General features: G+C 33.8%; 1 protein-coding gene across 6 annotated transcripts in view; it reads left to right on the top strand.

Moving 5' to 3' along the window:
* The window catches only part of LOC145296895 (cytochrome b5 reductase 4-like), a 162049-nt gene that overhangs the window by 76643 nt on the left and 64022 nt on the right, over positions 1–21384 (top strand). For 5 of the 6 annotated variants that reach the window (XM_080143054.1, XM_080143056.1, XM_080143050.1 and 2 more), the window contains one exon: positions 20289–20626. In XM_080143054.1, the coding sequence (XP_079999180.1) occupies positions 20365–20626 (262 nt within the window). In that variant the 5' untranslated portion in view covers positions 20289–20364. Of the gene's footprint in view, positions 1–20287; positions 20627–21384 lie in introns of all 6 variants that reach the window. The other variant, XM_080143052.1, reaches the window with a different exon arrangement.

Genomic DNA, 21384 nt, shown 5'->3' with positions numbered 1-21384 from the left:
TATATATATATAATCATAATTTCAAAAGTAAGAAAAAAAAAAGAAAAAAAGATTCGAGTGCCATCAGCTGAAATCGACACCAAAACCTAAAAAACATGATTTCATGATTAAAATTATGTCTACAAGTTAAGTAAAGAATGACGTTTATTTGCACTCAATATGGTTCGACTGTTGAAAGGAGTGTGAAGTTTATTAAATACAAGCTGAGTTTCATGACAACAGTGTTTTTGATAGACACGGTGCAAGCAAGGGCGGTCGGACGGTCCAGAGTTTTATAATTATGTAGATTATAGAATGATTTTGTAATATGAGTCTTAAAGACAACTGATGACCTCCGAGAAAGATAAAATTTGGCTATTATAAAGGGATATGTGCAGAGCAAGACACTTTGTTCATATGGTCACATTGAAAAAAATGGATGAGAGTTCTTGGGTTAGTAAATGTAGAACAGTTGCGGTAGCAAGGTCGGTTGGCAAAGTAAGTCCGATGAAAAGATATGAAGTAATAATAAGGATGGGTTAGAAAGAGAAAAGGATGAAAACCTTGCCAGATATAGATTAGTTCAGAAGTTAATTTCTAAAAGCCATCCAGCATGATGTATTTTTCTTACTTTTTATATATATACTAGCCTGGGTACCTGGCGTTGCCCGGGTGTTTGAAGGTGTGTGTTGAGCAAAATAAAAAAATAGCAAAAGTGGTAGTAGGCAGGCTCAAACCCATACCACGAAAAAGGAAAAGGTGAAAAAAAAAAAAAAAAATGTGACATCTTTGCCGTTGTTTATCGCCAAACCGTAAGTGGCTAAGGTTTAAAATAAGGCTAGTCAATCGAAAAGAGGGGGATGGTTTTCGAAAATATCAACGAAAAAAGCGACCCCTCCTTGTAAAAAAATGCCCAGTTGAGGGTGAAGGAATTAATGTTTTTGGTCAATTTTTCGATCTTTGTCGTCCGAAGGGTTGAGCTTCAAAACGATATTGATCTCGTGAAAATCCCTTGCCTCTGTCGAAAGTTTTAGACATATAAACATACATACATTTAAACAGACAGGTGAGATTTATATTATAGATATATATATATAAAAAAAGTGTCTGTGTGCATCTTTCTCTAACGTGTGTGTGGATGTATTTTAATGGTCTTTCATTATATAGACAAGTCTTATATGCAGTTTATATACATTTATACAGTCATGTGTGTATACACACGGTCAAGCTCCTTCAGGAAGTGTATTAAGTTGTGTATCTACTTCAGTAGTTCTTAACTATGCATGCATGTGTGTGCGTATATATATATATATATATATATATATATCATATATATATATATATATATATATGATATATATTTATATAGCCATACTTATTTTTCTGTTATCTTAGTCTTCTGGGATACAGTTCTTCTCAGCACTGGTCAATGAGCTGTAAAGAGCATCTAAGTTGAAAACACAATGATGATTTTTCTGGTAAGGATCTCTTTATTTCGTCTACAAGTGAACTGGGAGACCCCTCGCATTGCTGACTCAAGCTTTCTTGCGTTTCCGTTGATGCATCTTCTCTCTGACCCTTCTGGTCTTGAAACTAACTCAAGTCCGACTGTCTACCAATTTCGACTCCAATCGACTGTCTCCCTTCTCTTGACTCTGACTAAAAGAAAATCCCCGTGTGCGTTTCTATTTATATCATGGTATATGTGTGGGGGTGGTAACAGGCCTGCACCTTAAACGCACCGACCCACTTCTAGCAAGCAGGTGCATGTTCTGTCAATGGAAGTCAGTTTGATGTGTCACCCCTTTGGCCCTTCTACACTTACCTGACACAAGTAAGCTGGGTTCAACCCAGTACTGTACTAACTGTATTACCGACACACAACCGAGACATGCCATCATGTAAAGTGGACATTAAACTGTTGATGCTGATTTTATTGGATTGTAATAAATAAAAGTTTGTAAATATATTAATTTCTTCAGTTGGATAGGAAGTCTTCAATTGCACAACCCTGATAAAAAAATATTTCTTTGACTAAATGCAGTTTTTGATTTGATTTTTGATATTTTATTTTATTTTTATTTTTTGAGGGGGAGGGGGTTAGGAGTGAATGGAATAAGTTTGGGGAACTTCAGCCATTACTAACCAGCATAGCATTACCGTTGTTGACCAGGCCAGTGAGAATTGGGGATATGTGTTGCATGGAGAGAAATGATATGAGAATGATATGATGTCTATTTAATGAGTCAAAGAAAAGTTTAGATCTAATGATCTCTGAGAAAGGTTAAATCTCGACAGTATAGCTGGATATGTGCAGAACAAATTTAGTTGATTTGGTATGATTGAAAAAATTTATGAAAGTTATTGAGTTAGTACATGTAAAACAGTTGAGGTAGCAGGGGCAGTTCGTACGGATAGGTCTAAAAAAATGTGATGTAATAAGAATGCATTTTCAAGAAAGCGGGGAGGATTAAATAAAAACTTAGCAGATAAATTAGTTTGGAAGTTAATTTCTTAAAGCGATCCAACACATGCCAGCATGTAAAATAGACGTTAAACTGAATATGAAGATGTTTAAAATCCAGCCGAAGCACAATGTTCACTTTTGGGCTTATACTTTTAGCAGGGCTTTACGTTGCGAGTTAATTTTCCAAATGGCGGCTAGAAATAATAACACGCTTATCTTTTGGTGATTGTGTTTTTATTTTCACAATCTTCCAAAGCTCGGTGAAAAATACCTTTTCAACCATTATTTTTTTAAACAAACAAAGTCAAATTATTTTAAACAATAAAAGGATTAATAGAACAATATACTCTTTTTTAATGAAAGCTGTTTAAAAAAAACATTTGACAGGGCTCTATGGACAAATTTATCTTTCGTTGACCTTTGACAACTTAAATATTTTCGTTTACTAGCCAAATAGAAAAGTTACTAGCCAAAGCTATATGATTTTTAGAATATGACACCTTCGTTCTGTGACGAGTATGTACATAGTTTTTTTTTTGTGTGTAAGTGTAATTCTAAATGTACAACAAATTTTATGTTGATACTTGAAGGTATAAACATTCTGATATTTTTTAAAACAGCCTCTGTTAAAAAAAAAAAGTATATTGTTCGTTTAAACTTTTATTGTTTAAATAATTTAACTTTGTTCGTTTTATTTAAAAAAAAAAAAAGTTGAAAAGATATTTTTCACTGAGTATTGAGCTTTGGAAGATTGTCAGTGAAAGAAAAACAATCGCCAAAAGATAAGTGTTTTATTATTTCTAGTCGCCATTTTGAAAAATCACTCTCAAGTGTGACTGTTTCACTCACAATGTAGAGCCCTGTCTGAACTAATTTGAATGTTTCACTCGCAATCTGGAGCCCTGTCTGAAGAAATTTTAATGTTTATACCTTCAAGTCTCAACATAAAATTCGGTGCATATTTAAGATTACACTTATTTAAAAAAAAAAAAAAAATACAGAAAAATCTTTATGATGTATGTACTCATCACGGACTGAAGATATCATATTCCAAAAAGCAAGTAGGTTTGGCTAGTAACTTTTTTATTTGGCTAGTAGATGAAAATATTTAGTTGTCTTGGCAGAGGTTAACTAAAGATACATTTGTCTGTAGAGCTCTGTTTAGGAAACATATAAATGTCCCATTCCTTCTAATGATGGGTTAAAATAGGACTCCAGTTGGGCTACAAGATAAAAGATTTTCTTAAAATTTTTTCGCTTTTCGAGAAAGAAAGAAAATACGTTGTTAAAAATTGAAGAATTGATGTCATAGGTCGTCTATGTTTTCCATTTTAGTGAATGACTCTCTTATGTTACTTAATCGTTTATAATGTTACTAGGCTTTCAACCCGGCATTGCCCGAGTGTTTGGAGGTGTGTGTTGAGCAAAAAAAAAAAAAAAAAATGTGGTAGTAGGAGATAGGATCAAGCCCGTGACGCGAAGGTGGAAAAGAAAATCTGACGTCTTATCACTACTCCATGACACGACCGGAAGTGTAAAGCGTTCAAATTTAACGTATTCAATCAAAAACAAAAGATGGCATTGCTTTTAAACTTCCCACGAAAGCAAATTAGACGCAAGATCGTTTTTAATGTGGGGGTGAAAACCAGCTTCCTACATTGACCAAGGATCAATTACAGAACAGATACTACCTGAGTGAAGGCCAGGCGTTGGCGTTTGCATTCTAATAGTTTCACTTTATTTATACGAAAAGACAAACAAACAGCCGACACGATAGCATGGTGGGAATTTTGTTTAACTCCATTAAAAAAAAAGATAGAGACGATGTCCGTTTGCAAATCTGAGATATTACGATCTGGGAAGTGGGAAAACTTCTCGTGGAATTTGACTGACGTGAGAAGCCCTACCCAAAAAAAGCCTTTTGTTGGCATACACAAACGCTCGCCCCCATTTTGCCTTTTATATATTAGAAGAGAAAACATGCATAGCCAACCTAAGCTCTGCAGGGGATTTTCCTGTGGGGACCTCTGATAAGCATCATCCTTTTAGGAAAGTATAAAAACAAATTTTCAAAGGGATCAGGCAGAACACTGTTAATATCCAACAGTAATTTTAAGGCTGGCCTGAAAGTTATTTATAGAAATCTTTTGAGATCTTTCATTAAAAACACTGTTCGTATCAGGATTTTACTACCGGGTGGAATGATAAAGTTGTCGCCCTAAAGAAAACAACACTACAGCTTTATTTTAAAAACTTTTATTGAAAAAAATCAATTCAGGTAACTTTATTATGTAATAGAGCTGACATCTATTCAATTTAGCCACCTTCAGCCTCAATCACCACCTCGATGCGGATCAGGGACTGGGAGCATGGTTTTTCCACAAGCACCGGCGGATGGCAGAGATCAGGCTGGCTTTGGTGTTGTGGGAGGTCATGTTGGTGATGTTCTCAACGTATGACCAAACGAAGTAGTCCAGTGGGTTCAGGTCGTGGGAGGAGGAGTGGCCCAGTGAGAGAATGGTATAAAGTCGTAACACTCCTTCTGAAGCCAAGCTTGGGTTTCTTTGGACTTGTTGGCCGGTGCTGAGTCCTGCTGCCACACCCAGAGTCTGCTAGCGGCCACCTGATTGCACCAGGGGATCACCACACTCTTCATCACATCCAGGTACACTTTAGTGTTGACTTTTAAGCCGAGTTCGAAGATGTGAGGTGGCATAATGTAGCCCTGACTTGAAGCCACACCAAAAACCATAACCGTGGCTGGAAACTTTGTTGAACTGTGTCTTCAAGCATTGAACTGTCTGGATTTGCATTTTGAGGGTGCTAGCAATGGTCCTGTTTTTATAACTTGGATTGGTAGAGAGCATGAGTTGTACAGTGGTGCATCTCTGAGCTCCCTTGTCGAACATTGTGTCATTTTCAGACATGATAGAAGGCTCTTATTGCTCTTGGGATTTTTACATAACTTGCCAAGTAGTAGATGGTCTGCAACAAGAAAAAGAAAACCAGTTTTAATCAAACGGAAATGGAATCATGTCATCTTTTCTAGGGCGATAATTTTTACGGTTCTACTCTATATAGAAAGGGGTCTCCAAAGTTTTCGAAACCGGGGGACATATCGCTAACTTTTTAGAGCTAGGCAGGCCAAAATTAAAAAAATAAAATGACCAAGGAACAGTGGATGAATAACTATAAAATAAGGCTAACACACCATTTATTTCCAGAGTATGAATCAGGGCGGAATTAAAAATTAAAATTTGAGAACATTTCAATTCTGTTATTATTCGTTAGTATTAGATTTAGCAGCATGAAATTGATGCATTTCTGACAATCCTATTCAACTGTGGTTCAAAGTGAGTAGTTCCAATAAGCAAAGCGTTCAAATGTTTATCAGACAATTGTAATTTCCAGCATGATTTTATGTACTTCATTTTTGAAAAAGTTTTCTTATACAAACACGTATTGTCAAAAGCTGAAGTTAATAACGAGCAAACCTTTTGAGACAAACATATTCGTTGGATGAAAGACTTTTGTAAAATTTGATTAAATTTCCATTCCTTAAATTTGTCTTTAAGAATGTCATTTGATTGCAAATCAATAATTTCCATTTGTAATTCAGGAGAAAAGTCTTTAATGAGAGAGTTGAAAGGATTTTCAAATGTTCTCAATTTAACAGAACATCCAGATCAAAGAAACATTTCTGAAATTGTTGTTTCAAATTTGAAATGACATTTTGAAGAAAACAATCTTGTGAAAGGAGTCGCGGCTTCTTGGCTATATTTGTCACAGCGTGGGGTGAACGGAGGAGCTCGTTGTTAGCTGAGTATTAAATGATAACTTCTGATAAAAAGCTTTCAACTTGGAGTACAAATCACAAATGAGTGAAGTTTCACCCTGCAAGTGCATGGTTACATCTGCTGCAAAGGTTTCAAGAACAATTCACTGTCTGCTAGCAAAATCAGTGAATAGTTCTTCTCAGTCAAGAATAATTCAATCACAGCCCGAAGGTCAAAAAACTTTTCCACAACTTAGCCATCTCATTGAAGTATGCTAAGGCAGATCGGAAAATTCAGCATCCATTTCTATGGGGAAGTCACAAAATTGGTGATGATCAAGTCCATAAGATCGAATGTAGTTAACAGTGGAAAACAGGCTCTCGGGCAGATGACCGGTTCAAATACTTTGCACATAATACTTGTTGATAAATGATGCAGTGTAATGCCAGGGGTTTCCAACCACATTAATCTTGAACGTCTCGATTAATGTTCCGTAACAAGCCTTTTCCTTTTCCATATTCTGGGTTTGACCTTTACTCCTGATCTGAAGTGGAACACGTACATCAAGTCTGTTGCCAAGGTGTCTGGAAAGATGGTGGGATCCTTCTACCGCTCCAGAAGATATCTCACTACTGATGCAATTCTCTATCTATATAAAAGCCAAGTACGTCCAAAGATGGAATACTGTTGCCATATCTGGGCAGAAGCGGCCAAAAACAGCCTATCCTGCCTTGACAGAGTACAAAATAGACTTCGTGGCTTAGTGGGGGATGCCCTTTTCTCTACCCTGCAACCTCTCTCCCACAGAAGAGATGTTGCGAGCCTATCCTTGTTTTATCGTTATTTTCATGGCAGGTGCTCGTCTGAACTCCAATCTCTGGTCCCCCCTCGCCAATCTTTCACGAAAAACACCCGTCTAGCTGAATCCACTGTGAAAAATTTCCTCCACTCTATATCTGTGCCTAAATCAAAACGCGGATTCCATGAACAAAGCTTCTTTCTTAGAACTGCACGCCTGTGGAACTCTGTTCCGTCTGTCTGCTTCCCTCCGGACTACAACTTGGATGTCTTCAAGTCCAATGTTAACAAATTCCTAATGAACCGCCCCCTTAATTAAACACTTCATCAAATCTCCACACTAACGTAATGTACTTGCAATAACCCTTATCCCTGAGTGGCTTCCGGGCCTTGATAAGTGGTGATCACTGTGTAAAAAAAAAAAAAAAAAAAAAAAAGTATTTCTGCTACCATCCATTGTTATGCACTTTAGTTTCTTCCGTTCGTACTCGATCAATAACTTTTCTACTTCTGCAAAACTATCCAGGCCTGTTTTGCATAGATGCTAGTGCCTCAATAATCTCAAACTTTGCATATATTCCTCTGATGGACAACAACAGTTGGGATGTGTCCGACATATTGGTCGACTCATCAAATGAAATAGCAAAGCTTTCAAATTCTCTTGCTTTATCTTTCAACTGTGGCAGAATATTTCTTTGAAAAATTTCCACCTTATGAGCAACAGTAATTGCAGAAAGGCTTACAATGGTTTAACTTTCTTAGTAAAATATGCGCATCGCATGAAAACTTGCTGGCGTTGTTGCTTCATTCTCTGCAATTTTCTTTGGAAAAATGGTCTGCAGTGATGACAAATTTTTCAAATTTCTCTGTTCGTAGCTATGCAGTGAATTACGTGTAATGTGATTGCAGTTAAATGGGATGGTATTTTAGGAGAAAAAAAAAGCAAAAAAAAAAACCCACAAAAGTTCACGGATAGAATTCGTCGTTCTATTTCCTCCTTCTCACAACTTTCTCTCTCAATTTCCAGCACGCGTCTGCCCTCTCACCTCTGCCAATAGGCGTTTTATTAAAAAAACTGACTGCATTTCATTTGCATATGTATGTGGTGGGCGGTGTGATCTCGTACGATTCCACAAGACCACACCTTATAAAGTCACAGCTGCCATATTTAATATCTCTCTCTCTCTCTCAGATCCCACCTGAATGTAAGTTGTATAGCCACGCAAGGCACACACACATGGGTGCTTGCTTCTTTGATTATTACATTCAACTCTACACTCGCCCTGTGGCATTGTAGACATGGTCGTTTGTTGTGGGCACTCCTACAAAGAGGGATTGGCTGGACTACTTCATCTTCATTGGAGCTCTCAGAAGGGGTATTGGAACTATCGGCATCAACGTTGGGGTTTGCAGTCATACCATCACGGGGAATAGGTCGGATCCACAGGTCATCGTATTTAGGGCAGGCCAGACCTCCCTCACATGGCGTGGGATACCATCGACTAGCACGGCCTGCTCACTGATGATGCTAGTGATTCGTCCTCTTTGAAAGCTGGTGGTGCTTCATTTCATAATGACATTTAATATTGTACACTTTAAGCACTGCAATAGTTTCATTGTGAAATTCAGACACAATGCCTTATCTTCTGATGCTTATTTAATAACAAAATAGCCCACATTCCACCGTTTCTTAAAACTCTGACACTCTGAGTCAATTTTCTTTTACTTCCTTGAATCCACTTTGCATAGAAAAGTCCGGAGTGTACAGTTCCTTTTGTAAAAAAAAAAAAAAAAAAAAAATATATATATATATATATATATATATATATAAAATAAAAAAATTTGACATTGATTAATTATATTGTTACTGATTTTATTTCTGAACAAAAAAAAAAAAAAAATATTAAGCATAAAATATCTATAATTATTCTTGGGTAATATCCTGTATAAGTAGCAATCGTGTCGGCAGGATTAAAATTATCATCCAAATAGAATTTTAGGCACATATTGGTAGATTTTAGTACAATGTGTTAGGGTTGATTGATGGGCAGGGACTTCCCCCTGGCAAAGCAAAAGTGAACCACACAATCTTAGATCCTTGCCAATGGTTTAAAGTGAGCACGGGTTAATTACACAAGTAGTCGATTTGATTCCTTTGATTAATTTCAGGGTCTTAAGTGGGTTTTACGTGCAGGTTAAAATACAAACTTTTAATACAACCAACAAGCAAGGAAAAAGATAGTCTTTGAATGTGGGATGACAAATTGGTTAAAGTTATGATTCTAGATAAAAGTTCAAAGCAAGTTATATTTAAAAAAATATATATATAACAGATTAGGCGGATCCTATATGCCGTCTTTATTGTTGTCAGGACAAAAGATACAAGAGAATGTAGTCTTATATATAAACGGTTGTATGCCTATCTGTCTGTCTATCAGTCTGTTGGTCTGTCTGTCTATCTCCATATTTTCAAATTCTATTTCTTTCGAAACTAAAAGTTGCAGAGCAGCACTAGGGGCCTCTAATTATTGGAATTTTTACGAGTTCTTTAGGGACCAAAAATCGGTCAGAATTGAAAAAATTGTTAAACATTTTGTACATTCATCTTAGTTTATTTTTGATTGGTTTATATGTGTGTCACGGTATGGTGGTAAAGTCACCTGTTTTGAATACTACAGTTTAGGTTTCGATTCTAGCTGATGGTACTTAAATTCTTTTTTTCTACTTTTGAAATCATGATTCTATAATAATATATACAAAATCTGGATACATTAAAATATATTTTACGCTTGAGCAAAGCTCCCCCTCTCTAGTTTAAAATTAGATTTTTTTTTTTTTTTTTTCAATGGGAACAATTAAATCAGACGATTTTCATTAATATATATTGGTCCTCTCTTTTCTTTTCTCTTCTGCTTTTCCTTTATCCTTTATAGCTTAACTTCTATGGTGAAGGGTTTTTATTTATGTTTTTATTTATTTATTTGTTAATTTATTTTTTATTTGTTTTTTAATTTATTTATTTTATTTTATTTTTTTTTAAATTTGTTTTTTAATTTATTAATTTTTTTTTTTTTTTTGTAGTGCAACAAGCTATCTTTACAAATATATATGTGGAACATTATACTTACCTAGCCTGGCTCTGGGTATTGGCCTTCGGGCCAGGAGCAAAGTGTAGTATCTGTTCCGGCAGATACTGCAATCAAAGTAATATGTGGGGGCAACCCCACATATCAGACCATTGCTCTTGTAATAATCAGTTTTGGTCAATGTAGGGGAAACCCTTCATACCAATTGTCACTATTCAATTTCCTCTCGGGTAGGGGGGCTGGTCCCCCTCCCCTCATTCTCCACATTAAAAAACGGCCTTGTGCCTAATTTGCTCATTGGGGAAGCAAATAAATAAATATATGTGGAACATTAATAAAGAAATAATTCACAGATTTTCTTTGAAGGACGAATACTTAACAATTTATGCTGTTGCATTTTTTTCTGGACTTGTCCTTGGCTGTTAATCGTCACTTTTTTTTTCTTTTTTCTTTTATAAGATGCTTTCCGATCTCAAAGTCAGCCTGCGAAAGATCATCCGTCATCATTGTCAGATTTTTGTCAAGATTTACTTCCTTAGTCTTTGCCTTTCCCAAGTCATCGAGTTATTTTCTGATAGCTGGGGTATATATATATATATATATATATATATATATATACTAGTAGTTCAGCCCGGCTTTACTCAGGCCCTATGTACTGTTCATAACTTTATGTACATATATATATATTAAAAAGTTTGACTCATGTCCAGGTAACCTACATCTAACATTTCCAGTGTTTAACCCCAAAATTTGCGGAGGAGTTTGAGATAGTCTGCAAAGGTCAACTCTTTTAACTTTGATCTCTTGACAGCTAAATTTTCGCCCCAAAACTGATTTTAAAAATTTCAAAATTGGCGGAGGAGTTTGGTAGAGTTTTCAGAGGTCAAATCATGGACTTTTAACCCCTTGACAGCCAAATTTCTAGTTGAAAACCAATTTAAAAATTTTCCCAAATCTCAATAGCCCTTATGTCAAATCTTGAGTCTGTAGACTGAAAATTAAGAGTAATTTGGTAGGGCAATGTACACACACAGACGCACATATACACACATACACACAATTTCACTTATATATGTATATATAGTCATCCACATACAGTACTGTATAGTACTGTTTACAGTACTATACTGTATTGTACTATTTTGCTGTACATACAGTACTGTTTCGCTGTTTCACAGCTCATCAGTGTGGCTCGACAAGCAACTGCCTAAAGCCAGGATCGAAACCCAACCGCCTAAATGACAGTCGGAGCTTCTAACCATTGTGTTTTTTGGCTGCTGCTATGCGGGCAGTGAATTAACAATCTTTTGACACTGTTCAAATACCTAAGCTCAATTTGTTTACATAAAGAGCATCGCTTAATATGCTCATGGTAATTTGTATATCACTTCCCAATATGCTCAACCTAACATAGGGAGCATTATATATATATATATATATATATATATGCTCAATACTATTGCAGAGCAAATATGTTTTATTTTTTTATTACCGTTTTATCTGTTTGGTTACATATGTTTCGGATGTTGGACCATGTTCTACTGTGTTGGAAAATTACTCACACTTGAGTGTCCTGCACCTCTACAAAGCTACAGTATTGTTGCCAAATGTGGGCTAGTGCATCTAGTCTCTACTTAGACAGGCTCCAAATCTAATAGGTCCCACACTATCAGTCAAGCTCCAACCTCTGTCCCATCACTGCAATGTTACATCCCTCTAAAGTAATGTACATTGAGGGGGGCACAAGTGTTATGGGTTCATCAGAGCACATTCCATTAAAGTACTTGTAAAACAGTTACAGGAATGCAACATTACGGCGATGGAACATGGCCAATAGTGCAGAACTTATGGGCAAATGATGGGTTTGCAAAGATATGGGATACTCACTAGTATGAGTAATTTTCTAGCACGATAGAGGGAGCCCACCTTCTTTGCAGCAGCCTTGGCAATGTCCTCAATGTATTTGTTCTAGCTCATGTTGCCTGTGAATGTTAAGCCAATAAACCAGAACAATCGAAGGTTGCGAAGGTTTCTTGTAATTGTTAAAGGAAAGAAGCTTAGTCTTAGTAGCATTAAATGTTATCATCCACTTGTGGCCCCATTTCACTGCAGACTGAAGGTCATTTTTAGGGTTTCTGCCATTGACTTGGATATGTGTACATTTTTCCCCCCTTTATGGTGATTATTTTATTTGTTTTTGTAATATTTTAATAATATCCATTATTTTCGTAGCTGCAATGAAATATAATTTCCTGTGATTGAATGTTCCGGATGAGGCATTTACTATTGAAAAGCCAATTGTTTTTATCTCTACAGATGACTACATATATCTCTATGCTATTTTCAATTGATTTGTAATATTTTGATAATGTCTTTTATTTTGGTTGTGTTGGGGTAAAACGGTAATTTTAACATTATTTTAAGGTGGAGTTTACCCAGAGAGACATTGTTGAAACAACTTGAATGTTGATTAAAATACTAAGCATCTCCTAAGGTTCTAAGTTCGGCACTTGTATTTTTTAAGGTTCAGTGGACAATTTTTTGTTTTCATTTTTGAAGAAATCCATTCAGGACAAAGGGAGATAAATGACTGTTCAAAGCTATAACATTTTATTATTTTGATTTATTACAAGGGTTTAATTTTGTAAATAAAAAAAAACTGGTTTTTTTTTTTTTCTGAAGTCATCCATTGTTTGTAATAATCACTTTAATTTAATTCAGAATTTTCTCTTCCTACACTATTCTTTTAAATGTTTGTTAAAATAAAATGCCATATATTTTCAAAAAACTAAAATTGATTCTTATTAATCTATATATATTAATACCACATAGTAGTGTGTGTTCTTTTGTGTGTCACACTTATATCCGGGTCGTTTAATTGTTATGTTTTATTTCTTGTCATAAATAATTTTACCAAGAGTTCCCACTATAGCTGATGGCACTTAAATCATCTATTTTTTTATGAATAATTTGTATATCACTTCCCAAGATGCTCAACCTAACATAGGGAGCATTTATATATATATGGTAAAACTGGTAATTAGTAAAAACCTGAAGAGAGTGCTCAATACTATTGCAGAGCAAATATGTGTTTTATTTTTTATTACCGTTTTATCTGTTTGGTTACATATGTTTCGGATGTTGGACCATGTTCTACTGTGTTGGAAAATTACTCACACTTGAGTGTCCTGCACCTCTACAAAGCTACAGTATTGTTGCCAAACGTGGGTTAGTGCATCTAGTCTCTACTCAGACAGGCTCCAAATCTAATAGGTACCACACTATCAGTCAAGCTCCAACCTCTGTCCCATCATTGGTTTTGGTTTCGGTTTTGACTATAGCTGATGGCACTTAAATCAAATTAAATTTTTTTATGAATAATTTTATCAAGATTTCTTCATAAGTTTTGATTTTGGTTTCAATTATGGCTGAAGAAACTCAAGTTATATATATTTTTCATAAGTTTTTATTTCGGTTTCGATTCCAGCTAATGCACCCAAGTCATATGGATATATTTTTTATTTTTGAAATTGCAACATTATGATATATAAAAATCTATAGAACATTAACTCTATAATGATATATACGAAATCTGCAAGAATTAAAATATCATATTTAAGCGTACTTTACGACCAAGCTTTACCGGGCGTTCGTGCTAGCTTAGATAAATACTTTTACAGTTTTAACAAAAAAACTACAATAATATCAGAACGTCTCCATTTACACTGAACATCTACAGAATGCCAACATCAATATATTACATATGAATAGGTCCCCTGTGGAATTTCCACAGGTCCCGCTAGTATATCATAATTATGATAATTACTAGATTTAGTAGCTTTTTAAAAGCAGGCAAAAGTTATAGCTCATTGACCTAGAATGAGTGCTTTATGTCAAATTGATTAATGGAATATGGAATATCGTTAAATTTAGATTAAATACTAATCCTATGTATCCCTATGTATCGAATGGTTACCATAATACTTAGTTTGCTGTACTGCATAACAAAGGTTTATACAAAATTCTTCAGTAGCTCCCAAGAAACTTTGTAATGTACACAGAATTTTGAATGGAACTTTTTATTTAACCCACGAGGTAGCATGCTCTTGTTTCGTTAATAAAATTTAGTTGTAAGTTACACAAAGGCTCAATCCTTGATGTACCTATTTACTATGCCTCCCCACGGGACAGTTAGACACCAGGGTCGTTTTTTAACGTGGAGAAAAGGTGCAAAAATAAAAAAATTATCTCAATCGTGAAGGACTGCTCCTCCACCGAAAGAGAACAAGAAATGGAAGTGCAGCATCTGAAGAACAGATACTACACTTTGATTTTGATGTAGGCAACATTCAAAATACACTCATCAATTACTTAGAACTTCTACTTGATCATGGCTGACAGAACAAGATTTAATGAGTTCAGTTCAAAATTCCATACAGATTTTCTAGTTCGACAGAAAGATTCTCGAGTTAAACAAGATATACCTGCAGAAGGTTGGAGGTTACATCGACCGAAACGTTTTTTGTTTTTTTTTTACAAAAGGGGTCACCACTTATTAAGGCCTGGAGGCCACTCAAGGATAAAGGTTATTGAGTGTACCGTAGTGAATGGGATAATTTCTTGGTAATCATTAGTAGTAGAAATTTGGTCGGTTGGATTATTTAATGGGACGGTTCGTCAAGAATTTGTTTACGTTGGACTTGAAGACAACCAAATTATAGTCATTGCATAAATAACACTCAAGATGAGAACAGTAGTCCAAATAATATGAACTATGACCACTGATCCAGATAAGAACAATAGTTTGAAGAATCGAAATAATATGAGAATTCGTTATTTTCTGACATTTGTTTCTCTTTTGTTATTTCCGTTCATAATTTTTTATGCAAATGTGAAATTTTTGTTTTTTTGTACACACAACTTAATTAATTCTCATTAATTCAGCTAAAAACCATTGAATAACAATGACTATAAAAGGTGTTAAATAGAAATAATTATTGACAATCCCACATTCTTGAAATTTCAAACTTCTCAACAAATGGACATTTTAGATGTTATACCTAGAATCATGTCGGTTTTATATATATATATATATATATATATATATATACACACACACATACTTCAGAATAAAGTTATCCAACAAATCAAGGTCCTGGATATGACCTAAAACTATATCCGATGGTGAGGGCCCCAGCTTGCAGGCCTTAGGGAGTGTGGAGCCACCCTTTAATTGCCATTGCTCCCAGGTCCACTCTGACCCGGAGTGGTAGCACCTGTTAGGGTCCCAACTATGGGTTAAATAGAATACGACTTAAAAAACAAATATACTATATTAAAAAATGGTTCTTCAAAATCACCAGATTCGGCATTAAATAACCTGAAAAGGGTTGATAAAACAAAACAACCAACCAACAAATCAACTGATATGGAAACCTGTGATTATAGGTCTTACAAAATATTATTGGCAGTAATATTCTATAAGTACTATCCCATCTAAATAAAAATTGCTCGATATACAAGATAGAGCAAATAAATTAAATTTTAGTAATTCAACAAATCCAAAAATTATGACGTGAAATTTCAAATCAAAAGATAGAGTAAGGGAAGTTGATGAAAGGATATATTTAAATGCTTAAAAAAACTTTTAATTGTGATTTTCCCATGTCTTACTGGTTTTAGCAAATAAGGTGTAAACCATTTTAATTATTTGCTATTATTTTCTCCTCGGAAGAGATGGTAGGCATTGAAATCCTATAGAATAAGGAGTTATAATATATCAAATGTATTTTTTGTCTTGCATAGAACAATAAAAATCTTTTGATTTGAAATTTAACCTCATACATTTTTGATTTGTTGAATTACTAACATTTGATATATATTTAAATGATGTTACATAGAACTTTATTATGTTATCAGGTCAATAAAAACGAAAGTGAGAGGGAAATGGAAGGAAAAAAAAAGCTCTTTAGGCCATGGCATTTCGAAACTAAATTCTTATCAAAAGAGGGGAATGCCAGCGTTATACAAAGATACGGGTAAAAAAAAAAATAAAACCAACTTAAGAACATTTACATTAGAAATGAAAAATGTAAAAAAGAATAAAGGCAAAAAAAAAAAAAAAAAAAAATCCAAAGCTTTATATAAAGTCCAATTCAATTTCTTGGAAGAGTAATCCGAATAAGATGGTAGTAATCCAATATAAAATGTCTTGAGATTGGAATCCGGTACAAAATTCGAAAATAAAATAATCCACGAAAGAACTTTATATGCCAGTGATCGATTCGAAAACACCTAAAAAATGCAGTCCACTTTTGGGCTCCTGGCTATGAAAATCCTGATGAGAATGGCAACATTATTTTCTATCTTACTGATTTTTTTTTTTTGTAAATTTCATTAAATGTCCTCAAGCCGTTTTTATTTTTTTATCCTTATCTTTGTAGCTTTTCTCCTCTTCTGATGAGAAGCATTTAGCCTTGAAATGCCATGGCCTAAAGAGGTACTTTTTTTTTCCCCCTCTCATTTTCCTCTCACTTTCGTCCTTATTGATGTGATAATATAATAAAGTTTTATGTAACTTTACTCCTTATCATTTTAATTTATAAACTTTTATAAATTGCCCCTCTTAATTGGATAGAGCTTTTTCTATTCTGAAAGGTTTGTTTGATTGAAAATATATTTTACAGGTTCATTTATTATCTCTCTCTCTCTCTCTCATATATATATATATATATATATATATATATATATATATGAAAACGTTTTAACTCTGAGGTAATTAACTATATGGCATGTTTGGATAATTAATGACAAAACTTCTGGAATTAGTTTTAAATGTTGGGAAACGGTTTCTTGATTATTATTAAAGTAAATCTAGTGAAATTCCATTAATGGTCTTTTATGTAAGTGCACACTTTTGCACATGTGTGTTTTTGCCCGTGAGTGATCAGATAATTGGATAAATCAAACCAAATCCTTTTTATATATATGTGCGCGGTCACTGGCCTTCCATTCTCTTGATTGTTGCTTTTCCATACATGGGCCATGATCCCCTCATGGTTGTTGATCTCCTGTTTGACTTAAGACAAAAATCTATCCATGCACAATGTAAACTTGCTGCCGTTTTAAAGGTTTTATTAGGGAGAGCTTGTTAAGTGTTGAGCCATTATGTTGAACAAAGATGGCGATAGAAAATCAAATCTGTGAAGGATCAGTGCAGTCACGATTTTGAGCGTTAAGTAATTCTTAATAACAAAGATGGTGAAGAATCAATGCAGTCATGATTCAGTCATTTCAAGACGGAGGTTCATGGGGGTGGTAGGCGGACTACTTGGGCATAAATTAATTATTGTTTTTCTACTTTGGAATTGAGAGATGTAGGTGAACGAGATAACATTCACTTAGATTCACTCTAGATTATTGGATGCATCTTAACCTGTCCCACCTCCAGACTCAAATTACTTAGAAACTCTGTTTTTCCTTGAACACATGACAACCTATTGTCAACTCCTTTCCTTGCATTTTTAGCATGTCTTGTATAGGAAGCTGATCTTTGATTAAATCATGACAGTTACAGCTGGATTTATTTCCATTTGCCGTCAGGTTATCCTGACATGCACTTAATGTAACCCTCGCCAAAATTCATCAGGTCTTTACATTGCGAGTAAAACGGTTACATTTGCGAGTGATTTTTTTTTTTTTCAAATGGCGACAAGAAATAATAAAACGCTTATCTTTTGGTGATTGTGTTTTTTTTTGTTTTGTTTTTGTTTTTTTTTGTTTTTTTTGTTTTGTTTTTGTTTTTTGTTTTTTTACCAACAATCTCCCAAAGCTCATTACTGGGTGATAAATGTCTTTTCAACCTTTAATTTGTAAAAAATAAAATCAGTCCAAATGTATAAACAATAAAAAAGTTAATAGAACAATATACAACAAAAGTTATCTAAAAAAAAAAAAAAATCTGCCGACATTGGAATGTTTATACTTTCAAGTCTCAACACAAACTTCAATGCATATTTAGAATTACATTTATTAAAAACAAAAAATGAAAAAATACAGAGAAAAATCTTTATGATGTACATACTCATTACAGAACGAAAATGTTATATTCCAAAAAATCATGTGGGTTTGACTAGTAATTTTTCTATTTGGTTAGTAAACGAAAATATTTAATTGTAGAAGGTCAAAAGTTAAATTTGTCTGTAGAACCCTGTTCCTACTAGTTAACATAATTTCTACTTACTGATGTAGGGTTCCAATATCTTTGATTTTGATAAAATTTCAATGTAAAACAAGTTAATCTTTTTTCTTTATAAATCTAAAATTCTTTATCTTGTATCAAAAAAGTTTTTTTTTCTTTATGTTCAGTCTACTTCGAGATCATTATTTATTTTGTAACATTGATTTATTTTTATGTGAAAAAAATGATGTTTTCTAAATTTACTGTTCACAATATTATCTCACTGTGCAAATGAAGATTGTTCTATCAAGAAAAAGGACCATTTGTCAATATTTTTCACAAAAATCTAAGTTAAAAACTTTGAATCAAATACTAAAGAAATTTTTACCCTATTATCAAATTATGTTTGCCTATTTTTTACAAGGTCGAAATCTGATTTTTTTAAAAATTGATTTATTATTAAAAAGGAAAAGCTAACTTGATCTCTAATGTACTATGATTCATCTTAAGAAATTTCAGTGTGTTCAAATTAGTGTTGAGACAATTGATTGGAATCAGGAATTGAACAAATCAGAACTTTTTGGGGTATCAGAATAAGAAAAATTTGTCTATTTCTTGATGCACCAAACGATTCTTTGTATTAATTTTATTTCTTTATTTTTATTTAAAACTTAATTTTCTCGTATTAATGATGAAATGATAAATATTTTATTGATTTTAAAGTAACACTAAAATTTAAAATCTATAGATTACTCCCAAAAGGTTTGCGAAAATATGTGCTCATATAAGCTGTTTTTTATTTATTTATTTTTTCTGTTATTCGATTCTGCCCTCCCATATACACACTAATAATGAAGACACCTTTATATTTAAAAATTTAAAAAAGAATCAGAATCTGTAATGATATCAAAATTGGTAATTGTATCAGAATCAGAAATTTAGAACAGAATCAATAATTGTATTGGAATTGTATTATCACTAGTTCAACTTATTCTTAGGTGATCGATCAAAGTTGTGTTTTTTGCATCATTTTTACATTTTTTTTTTTTCCTAGGCGTAATGAGCTTTGACCAATGTTTAGACTGGTTTGATTTAATTATGCTTTCTGATAAATTTTTATTTATTACAAAATCACATTTCATTTCGAATGATTATTTTTTTTTAACTTATTTAAAGCATTCTTAGTTATACACTGTGACAATTGGCTTCTGCACCAATGACACACAAGATGACAAATTTTCAACAAAATTCGAACAATTCTAATTTGGTGGCTTCTTCTGCTGCAAAATAAATCTTTGTTTTCTATAACTATTTATCGGCCCACATTGTTTTTAGATTTTTTTTTTTTTTTTTGCCTATTCGTATTATTTGGATTCTTTAGACAACTGTTCTCATTTTGAGTGTTATTTTCACAATGTTTTAATTGATGTAAACTCCGACTTTCTTCACGAGTGTCCTGTCAAATTCAGGGATCAGTACAGAATTTTGAACAGAACCCTTTATTTAATCCACGAAGTTAGCATGTCTTCGTCAGCCATAACCAAGTAGAAGTCCTCAGTAATTAGCGATTGTATTTTGAGTATCACTCACATTGAACTTCAACCTTCAGAAGAGTGTAACTCAGAACTGAATTTTACAAAATACCTTATCCACTATGCCACGGATCCTTGCAGACAAGATATGCCGAAAAAAGGCTGAAAAACATGCTATCCCTATGGATTAAATATAAGGTTTCATTTGAAATCCCATGCAAATTCCCCTGTTAGGCAGAAAGATTCCCGAATTCGACAAGATACACCTAAAGAATGTCAGGTTACATTGACCAAATAGTTGTGAAAATAATATTCAAGATGAGAGCAGTAGTCTAAAGAATTGAAATAATACGAATAATCAATCGTCATCTCAAAAAATCCAGAACCGTTTGTTTTATTGTAACCTAGTTTAAATGAAAACATTTTCTGTGTGTTAATTTTATTTGTTTTTTTTTTTTCCTTTAATTGTAGAGAAGTCAAACTGGGGTGTGGCAAGTCTCGTTCACGACCTGTTAGTCCCAGTCGTGATAGTAAAACCTTTTTGCAAATGGAGAAAATGGACGAGAATCCGTCATTCGTCATGCCTCAGTTTCCAGCTGCTAACTCCCCGCAACGCTCCTCTGTAACGTTACCGTCATCTGTTAGCCGCAAGAAGGTTGGTTTAAAGAAAGGTCATTCACTGATGGATTGGATACGATTAGGTCGAAGCGGCAAAGACCTCACAGGAGTTGGCAACAGAATCCTGGAAGTGACCGAGGAGGAACTGGCAAGGCATAAAGTGGAAGATGATGCTTGGATGGCAATCAGAGGTAGGTTCCATTTTGTTCCACGATAATAAGATTTATATCATAATAGAAAAAAGGGGTTTGTATTACTGTACACATAGATTCGAAAAAGTTGTCAAAAAACAAATATATAGCAAATAAATGTTATCAAAGGCAAGATAAATTACTTTTCTACCTAACTGGATATATTTTTTGTGTTTTTATTCAGTGTAACATGTTTATTCAGCTCGAAAAACATGCAGTGTTTACCGATGTATTGGAAAATTCAAAATGGCAGCCGACTCTCTCTCGGAGAGGGTACGTTTGGGAAAAGGTATTATAAATAATAAACTAGACAAAATACTGTTAGAAATTCGCTCAATATATGTTACCGTGACATAAGTTGACATATATTCGGTTGTTTTCTAACAGTATTTTGTCTAGTTTATTATTTATAATACCTTTTCCCAAACGTACCCTCTCCGAGAGAGAGTCGGCTGCCATTTTGAATTTTCCAATACATCGGTAAACACTGCATGTTTTTCGAGCTGAATAAACATGTTACACTGAATAAAAACACAAAAAATATATCCAGTTAGGTAGAAAAGTAACTTATCTTGCCTTTGATAACATTTATTTGTTATATATTTGTTTTTTGACAACTTTTTCGAATCTGTGTACAGTAATACAAACCCGAAAAAAGAATAAAAAAATATTTATATTATAGATAGAAAAAAATATATTTTCTACATATTTTTACTAATTAGGAGAGTATTCAAATATATAAGCAAGTTATAATACAT

The sequence above is a fragment of the Euprymna scolopes genome, chromosome 17 (genome assembly GCF_053919585.1).
Source record: "Euprymna scolopes isolate OS-2025 chromosome 17, ASM5391958v1, whole genome shotgun sequence".
Classification (NCBI taxonomy): Eukaryota; Metazoa; Mollusca; class Cephalopoda; order Sepiida; family Sepiolidae; genus Euprymna; species Euprymna scolopes.
The sequence above is the reverse complement of the archived record's forward strand: the minus strand, read 5'-3'. Positions and strand labels throughout refer to the sequence as shown.